This window comes from Diadema antillarum, unplaced genomic scaffold, assembly GCF_040938485.1.
Source record: "Diadema antillarum isolate AM-2024a unplaced genomic scaffold, OU_Dant_1.0 scf00000114, whole genome shotgun sequence".
Lineage (NCBI taxonomy): Eukaryota > Metazoa > Echinodermata > Echinoidea > Diadematoida > Diadematidae > Diadema > Diadema antillarum.
This window is the reverse complement of record NW_027271003.1, coordinates 1,306,407-1,318,915: the sequence shown is the minus strand read 5'-3', so window position 1 is coordinate 1,318,915 and position 12,509 is coordinate 1,306,407. Positions and strand designations below refer to the sequence as shown.

Here is a 12,509-nt window from a genome sequence, read left to right as displayed (position 1 = left end):
AAATGAAATAGAAGGCGTGAGGATGACGCTGGCGTTTCTGAAGGGTATAATGAAGATGGGAATCGGTAAATCGAGCAACATGCATAATCTGTGAAGGAGCGGCGTGTGAGAGATTATCGATCCCCGTCTCCGCCGATCAATATTTTGAGACAACACGTGACTTGCAACGCCACAAGCAGTAGTCTTGACTTACATCTCTTCCTTGATCCCAGAACTTGATTATAGCTGACTCGCCATCGATATTTTCCCCGACTTTGAGAGGCCTAAGGTGGTGAGAGGGAGGTTCTTCGTTTTCCTTCCTGATGACTTGTCACAAATCACAACTTATTTGGTTCTCCCTGCCACCTAGCTCCTATAATTGCAATATTGTTATGTCTCTTTGGCAAAATAGAATTATCATGAAATAAGCCTTTGAAGGCATCCTACTAAACAAGCTGTATTGTACCATCTAATCAGCATGTCATTTCAATATTGTATAAGCCTATGTATACTATTTCAATATTCTTATCTTTCGATACTATTTCATCAATACTGTGCCACTTTGAGACCTTACCACTTCAAGATTTTACCATTACAGTGCTATACCAAGTCTAGACCATGCTATACAAGACCAAGACCATATTGATTATTTGAACCCTCGATACCATTGCTTAGATGGAATCAGCCAAGGAGTGATATTTTTGCTACAATTTGATGTTCAAAGTTATAAAAGTTTGAGTATTTGCCATCAATATTTAGGGTCAGGAGAAATTTGTCTCCAAATGATCATTGAATCTCTCCTGTGTAACAGTGATAAATGTCCACATTATAAACCATGCAAACGTGTGATAGAGCTTGATTGGCCTGCACTTGAAGAGTTTGTTCGCAAAAACCGATAAGTCCATTTTTACAGATTTTGAAGTATGGTCTCTGTCATAAAGTACAAAATAATACCTTTTAAATGATATATTGATCAGTGTGATATAAAGGTACATTTTTGAAGTTATGGTCAAAAGAAGCAAAAATTTTCTTATTATTCTCATTATTTTTCTTGATCTTTAATCGCAAATATCTCCATTTGGCAAATATGGACTTATCGGTTTTTGCGAACAAACTCTTTACTTGTTTCTCCCTGCTGATTCAGTAATGAAAGCTTGGTTGATGAAGGGGATGTTGAGTTTAAGAAACCACCACCAGTCTGACAATGATCCTCTCGTTTTGTGTGCTGGAAGAAGAGGGCATCTCTTCAGAATGAAGCAGTGCTCCCCCCTTCTTGGTTATTTGAGGAGCTTACTTCCAGTGCTACCCAGGGCTTGACTGTAGTAGAACTGGGAGGTAGAAGAGGTACAACATGTATCTTTCACCTCCTTGGTAGAATCACAAGGAGCAGTGGTGACTGCCTGGTATAATTGTTCCTTGGGGAGATGGAGGGGAACTCAAAGGTGTGGAGGAATGAATACCTTTCCAGAGCAAAGCTGACCCCCCTTTTTTCTTCCTCATGACCAACTTCGGTTGATGAAGGGGGGTAGGGTTAGGAAGGGGTAACTCTTGTGACTGTTATGGTATTGTTTGTATTTTGTGTCATGATTTATGGTGTTCACAAATGATGCTGTTGTGTGTGTGTGGGGGGGGGGGGGGGGTAGGTTTCTTGGAAAAGTTGTTATATAGGGCCATTGATGGAAGGTGCCAACATGGACAAAAATATTTCCTGCCTGCTTGTTAACTCGCCTGCAGCCTGAGACACACCTTGTTAGACTATGGCTGTAGTTGCTCCATTGATGTGATTGGGAAAGTTCTTCTGAAGCAGCTGTTTACAGTGGAGCCTGCATGCCTAAGCCCTTCATTTCACTTGCAAAAGTGGAGAAGGTTACTCTGGGTGTCTTCCTCAGGAAGCATCCAAGGAACTTTGTACACTTGAATACACCATGTGAATTTGAGCGATCCTCCTCAGTCGAGACTCAAGTCAGAAAGGCATCTCAATCATAATGTTCTTATTTCATTCCTGCACTCTCAACAAATGCAAGACAAAAGTTGGATGAAGATACTTTTTTTTTCTTTAATGGAAATATTTAAAGAAAATACAGAAAGTATATGTACTTTCTTATAAAGAATCTTGTAAAATCTTTTTATGGGTTAGGGGGAGGGGAATGGGAATGATCAGGCAAGAGAAACTTTCTGTCTTCCTCCTCTTTCTGATATGTCTAGTCTATCCTACCTGCCTCTAAGGTGGATTTTGCGGTTTTTGCGGTAGCCTCTGCATCCACTTTCACACTTAGCTGAAAGGATTTTTGTGCCTGTGGTGGACAGGTGGTGAGATGAAGATGTCAGGGCGTAGGCGAGGCAGTGTAAAGCCCTGTGGCTGATACATGATAACTGTACCTGCCCTTCTAGACTCTTTCCAGAGTGCAGGTTATTTCTTGTAGTGAATGTCATCTTTTCCCATTCAATAGATGCCCTAGTATGTAGAGTGGCTCTGCCTCAATTCAGTTCAATTCAATTCAATTCAATTAAATTCCATTCAGTTCAGTTCAATTCAGTTCAATTCAATTCAATTTCAGTTTTAGTATATATAACACCAAATAAGAGTCCAGATTAACCGTATTTGGTTTCCATCAAATTTGACAACAAAATAATGTCTCATTGTTATTCATTCCAAATTTCCTCCCGATTACAACGCACGTGATCCAAAAATGCAACCATTATACTGACACTATTTCATTGCCCCTCCCCTCTCATAAAAAGCATCATTTTGTCACTCTAGAGAGGGTTAGGTTTTTGTTGTTGTTGTTGTTGTTGTTGCAAAGAATATGCAAAAGAGAGGAAATGGGCTACTCTACAAATATGTGATTAGAGGGTTGAAAATCAATTGACAATTTCCATTACTATTCATGTCTGTATTTAGCCTTGGGAAATGGAAGAATTTGAGGCATCTATTCGTTATTAGGATCGTGTCTGGTTTAAGTAAAAGGCTGGAACACTTCATATTCTTTTTCAGATAATGGTGTGAAGAGATAGAAAGAAAAAGATTGGGTAAGAGAAGATGGGAAAAGAGAAGTTAGATGCAGAGTAGGGGTAAAAGAAGAAGAAGGAGAAGATGGAGGAAGAGAGGGAAGGAAAGGAGAAAGAGTTGGAGGAGAGAGAAGGAGCGGGGAATAGAGAAAGAGATGAGAGCTGTTAGTTAAGATGACATCTGACACTAATGAGATGGAACGAGTGATGGGGGTTGATGCAATCCGGAACGTATCATCATTGGTCCTAACTGGCTCCGGCTGCTTTTCTTATCCTCCACACAGGGATGGAGGATTAACTGCTACCAGGACCGATGTGTGTGTTTCCCATTTTAGCTCCAAAGTAATTTGCCCATTCAGCCACCATTACCATGTCATTGAGTAATTTGGAGATCATGAGGAGTTTGTAATGTCTCTGTTCACGTAATGAGTTTGTTCATGTCAAGATTGATGAAGTTGTCACGTAGCACCAATTTCGGCTTGTAATGATTACTGGAGTCATGCCGAAGTTTGTGAATTTGTCTTTGCCAAATGTTTTACCTGGCAGGCTTTAAAGGGATTTGAAGGATCACTAGCGCTGATAAGCTTCAACAGCAAAATTAGTAGCCAAAGAACATGGTTCAGTTTCTTGATGACATCACTGGATTTCAGTTTATCATATTTGTAACACTCATACATCGTTTTGGTATCATATCAATTACACCGTACATTGATGTAATTTTTTTTTACTTATTTCTCATCGATTGCTTTTATCTCCAAGTATGGAGAAAATGTCTTGTCTTGTCTTTTGATTGTGACGTTATGTCTTGTCCTATGTTCTATCGATTGTATCATGATGTTTATGTTTGAGATGTGGAACAATCAAATCAAATCAAATCAAATCAAATCAAATCAAATCAAATCAAATCAAATGGAGTTTTATGGAGGCCTGGAGGCCTTGATTTCTATATCTTATAAAGGGTTTAGGAATCAATCAAATCAAGCTAAATGGCATCGTTCATTCCTCAATGATCCCGACAGATTGCCAATCAGAGGGTGCCTTACACCAGGTGATGCAGCGTTGCCATGGTAGGAGACAGTGCATCGTCAAGGCGGGGACCAAGATCTTCGGTGACCCCTGTCCGGAGGGCACCTTCAAGTACCTCCAAGTGCTGTATGCTTGTGGTAAGTGATGCAATGTTGCCATTTGTAAACTACTTTGTGTGTGGTGTTGCCTGTTTTTCTTTCATCCTATTGTAGAGAGAATTGTGTTCACTGTCTACTCAGTTATAAAGGGCACCAATTAGCCAAAATGAGTCAGCTCTTGGTAGAACAAACATTCCCCCCCCCCAAAAAAAAAAACCCAAAACAAAACAAAACAAAACAAAACAAAACAAAACAAAACAAAACAAAACAAAACAAAGCAAAACAGATATTTTGTGATTTTAGTGCTCTAATTCAAATGTGACTGAGTAGGAAATGATTTTGACAAAATAGATGCATTGACTTTTGCGAGTCTGTGTGTGTGTGTGTGTGTGTGTATGTGTGTAGGTGGTTCATTTGTTTCTACATATCTGTACTTGAGATGATGTTGATTTAAAGGGGGGGGGGTGCTGACACAAGTATTGCAAACATAGCTCTAAAGGAACATGAGGTCGTTAACCAGGGCTTTTATTTTTCAGTATTCCACAGGGTTGTGTACCTTGTATCGATCGCTAGACATTGGAGATCTGTCATGAATATTTACTCCACCCTGTGTATAGACAATCCTCTTCAAATAGATAATGTCTGCTCTCTAAGCAAGATGTGAATGTATTGAATCATAGATGCTGTACTTCACAGGAAGCCGATGGGAATATCAGCATTTCAGATCTCAGTGTCAGAACTTATTTGAAATCGTGAAAGTCATGTTTGAATTAACCTTTCAAGCCAGTACAGTAGAATCATCATTATTAGTATGTCAAAGGCAACAGTTGATTGATTCTATCAGTAATGTCGGATAATGGGAACCAAAACAATTGTTTGAATGTTAGTAAATTTCAGACTGATTTACTGGAGAATCTAGAGTGGCAGGAACAGCCTGAATTTCTGTCTCTCAGTATTGTGTTGATAAATATTCACTTTTCGTAATGTGCCTTGAAAACAAATAGCATTTCTCTTTCCTTCAATACATATATTACGTTCAGTCAAGACAAGGAGATTTTCCTCGATGCAAGAGAAATAGGTGTAGTGCACCAAAATATTAGAGCTGAAACAATAATACTGATGTTTTGCAAGTTTATTTTCTACTCCCCTTGGATGGTGTCTTTTTAGTTTTCTTCATACATAATGTATGAAGATGTTGCGATTGATTCAGATAAGCATAAAGCTCATCCTTTTAATTGTTTGTGCCTTGTTGTCTTGATTTGCTATTCTTATCAAATTATTTTCGTTAATGATGACTGATGATATTGTTATTATCATCATTATTGTCATCATTAGCAGCAGTCTTAATGTTATCATCCTCGTTAAAGGTTCTGACTACCTTTAGGAGCAGTGATTTAAAAAGAATGTTCAAGATATCACTTTTGATGCATATGTGTAGGTCAGTTGTATCACAACACATCCTACCATATAAGATTTTTGCATTAAAGCCTGAAATATAAGGAGATAGTGCTATTCTTCTGATTAAACCATAACTATAGACAGTTTAATCTGGAAACCTTTTTATTAAATTGTTCACATTTTGTATATTTGACAATACTAACATTGATCATACTGGTTCAAATTTTTGCATTGGTTGTTTGTATTCCTAACTCACATTTTAGAACTATTTTGAAGCATGAATGCTGGGTTTTTGTTTCATCTGCAAATGGTAAATTATGCCTTTAATACCTTGTACTGACTTCCATAAAGATTGAGGTGATTTTTAATAAAGATATCAAAGACATGATAAAGTACAGAGAGAGGTGGTTGGAAGTCGTGGCTTCATTGTGGGAACCTCCCTGGGCCTGTGTCCTCTCTGTCCATGTGAGCCCCATCACTCGATTACAACCACACATTAGAAGCCAGCTAGCCAAACACCCCAATGTCAGATGGAATCTCAGAGACGTCACTTCAGAGGGCTTCTGAAGACTCGCAGGGACGCGAAACCTAATCCCCGGCAGCATCGAGCCGATTATGGCGATCATCTCCCGCTGTCTAGCACGATGTCGCAAAAATCTTTGCATCATCGCCAATGGATGAGCAAACGTGATTTCCAGGCCATTTTGCTGTTAGAATTTTTTTTCTCTCCTTGGCAAGAGGCGGCATTGCTTTGTTTATTTTTGTGAGATCTGGGGGGATGAGGAATAGAGGACAAGGTCACACTGTTGTCTATAAGGTATTATTCCTCCCCCCCCCCCCCCTACCACCACCAACAACAGAAGAGGATTCCCTTTGTTGAGGGCAGTTTGATCAATGTTTTTCTTGGGGAGTGGGAAAGTGCAAAATTTTGTTCGGTACTACTTCATAGTGCACGTCCACATGAGATTTACATGAATCATACAGATTGACTCTGAAAGGTCTATATAAACACAATCTTTTACAAGAGAGAGAGAAAGAGTAAGATCAAAGGGAAAGGGAGAGAGAGAAAGAGAAAGACAGAGATAGAGAAAGATAGAGAGTTTGATTACTCTGTACCTGAACCTAAAAGTAGTTAATGAGCAATTCAGAAATCTCTGTCCATTTGTAAATTCATTTCTCTCTGATGATTTGGATTGTTTCTTATTTCTGCAGTTAAAGGGATGGTACAGTGTTGGTGGAGATGAGAATTGGGCTTTTAACTTTTTGCGGGATACCGAGAAAGCACTTACGAAATAGTATAGAGCATACCATTCAACGAGGGCTTCAAAGTTTATTTGATGAAAATTGGGTTTGGACTGACTAAAACGTCAAAAAACAAAGTAAAACAAAGCGATTGTAAAAAAGTGTGGGTCCCACACTTTATTAGAATCGCTCTATTTTGGATATCTCAGCCATTTCAAAACCACTGTTCATCAAATAGATGTTGAATTCCTCATGGATTTACATGCTCTTTCATATTTCATAAGAGGTTTCTCATTATCACACCAAAAAATGTTAGAAACCTGAAATTAGGTCTCAACCAAAACTATACGATCCCTTTAAGTTGTGTGCTGTTGGCCATATTTCTCAATCAGGCAGATTTACCAAGCTATTAGTGATTGCATTGCATTGTGAAGGAAAGTACTTTGCTTCATGTTCATTGTCATGGAAATAGTATGTTAATCAAAGCCAATTTAACAGCACAGCCAACGTATTTGAAATTATGGCTGCGATTTGATTTGATGAATTTTTTTTTACCAGTGATTTAAAACAGTCGATATATTGAGTGTTGGACAGGAGAAACAGGTAGAAGCTGTGCGGCCGCTGAAGGTCAGTAGAATGATAGATGACCGCCGCCATTTGGCTTTATTGCCCATTGAAACTAGTGACGTCCAGGTATGGCCTGTAGGTAATGGTGGTCTTGATGGATATGAACCAATGGAGAGAAGTGTGTGGATGGTTGCATGGCTTTGATCCCACAGTGGCTGTGACTTTGAGAAATGGGGGAGACTAATCCAATGTATGGGAGATCATGATAAAACCCTGGGAACAAGTTTGAATATAAACTGGAACTCTCAATCTGTGGCAAAGGCTTTCAATGGGCTGATAAACAAGCCATAAACTAAGAGTAAAATGGCTTTCAAAGTCTAGGGTATCCATCTATAAAGTATCATAACACTTGCCATTTTACAATGACACAGAAGGCAATAGCTCTAGTAATTGGAGACACTTTTTGGAATGTGGATCTATTGGTAGTTTTGGTAGCATTGGTAGATTCGCAGGAGCATTACCTGCTCAGTGTTTTTAAGGATGATGGGTTTTGCCTATAATCAGCCTCTCAGCATACCAATTTTCCACATAAGCATACTAAGCTTTAGAGTAATAATTGCATGTAATGTCTTGACGTATAGGCCTACCACTTGTTGCTAGGTCAGATGTGGTCTCAGGAAAACTAGTTTGGATCCCATCAAAAACCCTTAACCTGTTGAGAATGGGCTGATTTGCTACAGCACACATTTCCCATAGACCCCTGCCCGAGTATACTCGGGACTCATCCTCAACGGGTTAAAGCCGCGGCAGCATGGGATACCATTGAGTGATGAGGCTGGCCTGGCTCAGATTTTATATTCAAGAATCCCAGTAACAGATTGTGTACAGCTTTATCACCAATCTTTATGCATGAACACTGTACATACACAGCTGAAGAATCTCAGCTAGAGTTGACTAGTACCAATACTGTAAACGTTGATATTTTTGCATGATTAATTTTTTGTGTTGAGCGACTCAAAAACATATTCCGGGTTTTTTGAATTTGCAGTGCGCAATTGTCAACCCATTCAAAATATGCAGAGAAAATTGTGAAGATGTTTTCGTGGGTTTTAGAATTCACGCTAGCCAGAAGTAGCGCAAAATACGTGAAAATTAATGTACAACAAAAAGTGTCTGTGTTTACAGTTGAGTTAGCATATATATATATATATGCTTTGGATGCACATGTTCGCTGATGGGGCTATTTGTGGTTTTCTAATACATGTACATTGATTCAAACATATAGGGAAATAGGGAAACTGACCAGAAATATGTTATGTGAATAAAAATGAACCAAGAAAATGGGATTCCAAGGGGATTGGAACCCAAGACCTCCAGATTGCTACTGCTAGACTGATGCTCTCACCAGTGGAAAGACCTGACGTAGTATTGAAGAATATTTTAGCAACTTGGTATAGAAGATATTTCATTTGTTGCTCATGAGGTAATTTTTCCTCATCCAACCCCTATTACATTGTACCTCCAACACCTCCAGCTGGTAGACCCACCACGCATTTTCATTGGTGTGACCTCATTTAACCTCGATTAGGAACAGTCCATGAATTATTTCTAAAGGCAGGTGAACTTTCATTCCAAGGCCACTAGATTTAATTACCCATCCCTGGATGGAACAGAATGCCAGCAGAAAGTGGGCGTGAATATCGGAAGAGAGATGCTATCAAGCTTAAAGTGAAAAAAAAAACCACTAGATTTCCAAGTTGACTTCAATATTATTGGAGTAAAATCATGCAAACTAGAGTATTAGGAGTTGAATGAATATTCTGATTTAGAGTGAGAAAAATATGGAATTTCAACATTTCACCTGTTTCCCAAGAAATCAGTTGCATTCACACGGAGGCTAATGGTCAATGGTAAGTGAGCATCAATGATTGTATCTTACCCCATACTTATACTCTCTGATGCATGTCCACACTACACTTCACGGAAATCTTAAAGATTGAATTTCAGAGTAAGAGTCACACTCGATGACTAAACCACGGAATGAAAGAAACACACACACGCATCACTAGCAATAAATGTGATTATGTATGATGCTACAGTAGTGTGCAACATACTCTATGGAGAGCTCTGTCGATATTAGTGATTGTCACAAAAGCAAAGCAGATGAGGTTTTTCTGTCATTACCTCACAAGTTTTACTTGTTTGAAATGGAGTCAAGTAAGTGAAGGGCATCCTCAACATCAAATGAAGTAGAATGGTGACAACTCATCAGTGAGAGCATTTTAAGGGGAGGGGTTTGTGGTTGATAACTTTTTAATCATGTACATGGTTGTCTTCTTGCTTTTTGTTCATAGTCAGAATGGGATAATAATTGTGAAATGATGACATTATGATGTCATCTAATTTGCATATTGTACGTGGTTGCAGCCATCAATCATAGAAAAGTACATTAAACTCTGAAATTCAGTCATTTTTTTTATATATGCCAAATTTTGGTAGCATTTGTGACATACTGTTTGTTGATGTCAGCTTAGATATTGAAGGGATCATTTTCACTTTAGGGTAGAATAGCTGAATCTGAATGAGAGAGGGGCTCTGCAAAACATAGCCAAATAATTGATAGCTGGTGAATCAAGGCAACAGGCCACTTTCCATCAAACAGCTGCTGATAGTAGAATGTTCAAAATGGTTGCCAAATGAGTGACGCAATCAAAGAATTTAAAGGGTGTGTACAGTTTTGGTTGAGGTGAGGATTTAGCTTTTAACGTTTTGCGAGATATTCAGAAACTACTCTATGAGATCATGTCAAAGAGCATGCAATTCTAAGGGGTATCAAAAGTTTGTTTGATGAAAATTGGTTTTGAAATGGCTGAGATATCCAAAAACAAGGTGAAACAAAGAAATCCTAATAAAAGGCGTGGCCTGTTGCCTTTTATTGTTATCACTTTTTTGGATATCTCAGCCATTTGAAAACCAATTTTCATCAAATAGATGTTGAATCCTTCTTAAAAGTACATGCTCTTTCATATTTCATAAGAGGTTTCTCATTATCTCACTTAGGAATGTTCAAAACATGAATCCCCACCTCAACCAGTACTGTACAGTCCCTTTAATGATTGTTGGGATGTGTATGGTAAGATTGAAAGACTAGAGAGCAAGAGGAGAGAGCCATTCTCAGAAACATAAGGACAGATGTAAGCATCAGATGCCATAATGCTTCCTGGTTCATTTACCCCTCTCCAAAGACGATCAGAAGTACATGAACTCTTGTGTAACAAAGCAGAGGAATGATGGTACATGGACATGGACATGAGAGGTATTCTGCTCCTTGAGAATTGAGCACCTTATCCTCAACTCCTTAAAAAGTTTCACCAGTGGGCAATGTGATAAGTGCACTATATGATTCTAGATGGATGTGATCTGAAATTCTGAAATTCCCTCACTCCACGTTCTTTCCCCGTTGCGACTTTCACCACAAAGGAGCGAGAGAAGATAAAGAGGTACTTATCATGAGGATTATTTTTCAAACTTATCCTCCTGAAGCACTGTAATTGTAAAATCCACTGTATTGTATTCAAACAGTAAGACTCTGAGAACATATCAGCTGTATTAGGTCAGTATTAACCTTCGATTTGATGGAAAATTCCTGCAAGCACGGCCCGTACTCTGATAGAAGCATTGAAAAATCATTATCCGCAATAGGCAATTCTTATACTCATGGCCCCAGGCATTTCTGCTTCTGCAACGACAGCGACAAGAGTAAAGTATTGTTTTGTCACACCATGTCTGCAGCAAGACTTAAGTGGTGTCACAAGAACTTGCATAAAATCTATAAAATGAAAAAAAAATATCCTCATGAGATGCCAGCAGACTGAATGGATTTTTGTTGTTGTTTTTTCTGTAAAGTAAAAGAATATATATGCAATTTCTGCTGACGTACTTCATGGATTCTATGTGTATTGTTCTTCTAGTTTGTATATTCCAGTTGATGTTCATTATATCACATTTTATGTATTACTTGTATCCTTTTAATGATTATGTGGAAATAAAGTTGAATTGAATTGATTGCATTTGCCCTGAAAGACTTTCACCAAGGTTTCACATGATTTATAAGCTCCCATTCTTGATGTCTGGTGTTACAAGATATTTTCCCCTAAAATATGACATAAAATTTTAATCTTGACAAAGTAACTGAAAACAAAAGACATTTTTTTTTTCTGTGTGATTTTCTTTTATCAAACTTGTATGCATTATCTTTCCAATGTAGCATGATTTTTCCCCACTTCCTCTATTCAAGCTAATGTACTGTATGTACTTGTACTCTTTAGTGTTTTAAACTTTTGATGCTCAGTCGTTTATTCCCCCCTCCCCCCTCCCCCCCCCCCCCCCGAAGAAAGTGTTTTTGTTTCCAGTTTATTAACCTTTTATGCATGTGTGTACATGTAACTACTGCTCTTAACCTCATTGATGTTCATTGAAAATGTTGTAAAACTGCTCCTGGCCCTTTTTTTTCTTTAAATCTGTTGAAAAGTTGTCATATACATAATTAACCCGTTATCTCTATAAAGAGGATTATAAATTCCCACAGGAATGTTACACAGGACACTTACATCTATGTTGAAGCAGTAGGTTAAATGACTGAAATGAATATCATGCATTCTGCCATCAACCAGTCTGAAGGTATGCAAGGTAATGAACTTTTACCTGAACAATCCATCTTTCTTTTTGATAGCATCATGGTTGTGTTTACCTTATTGGGCGCAGAAAATACATTGTACCTGAAATTGGTTTATTGCGTGCAACTTTTCAACGCATTTGTAATAAGCCTGCTGAGATTTTGCTTGTTAACAAACATCTGTCAGCCACACTTGTGATTTCCAAGTGTTTCACAGGTAACCCATAAAGATGTAGTTGTAAATTTTTCCACTAAGTTCTTCTTGGGCCTGTGTGAGCTACTTTCTCACTATTTTCAAAATAGTTTAGGTACCTAAAAGAAAGAGAATTATCCCATTCAGGATGGACTGATTTTGATACAAATCACACAACATGCATTTCCCATAGACCCCTGCCTGAGTATACTCGGGACTCGTTCTCAAGGGGTTAAGGCCAATAAGCATTGTATAAAAAACAGCTGTAATTTTGGCTGCCCCCACGAGTTTTGATGCATGAGCATTTCAACCATTTTGGAAA

General features: G+C 38.3%; 1 protein-coding gene across 1 annotated transcript in view; it reads left to right on the top strand.

Moving 5' to 3' along the window:
- The window catches only part of LOC139719719 (uncharacterized), a 146,498-nt gene that overhangs the window by 91,519 nt on the left and 42,470 nt on the right, over positions 1–12,509 (top strand). Inside the window, exon 5 of the mRNA XM_071631113.1 lies at positions 4,008–4,151. Within this exon, the coding sequence (XP_071487214.1) occupies positions 4,008–4,151 (144 nt within the window). The remainder of the gene's footprint in view (positions 1–4,007; positions 4,152–12,509) is intronic.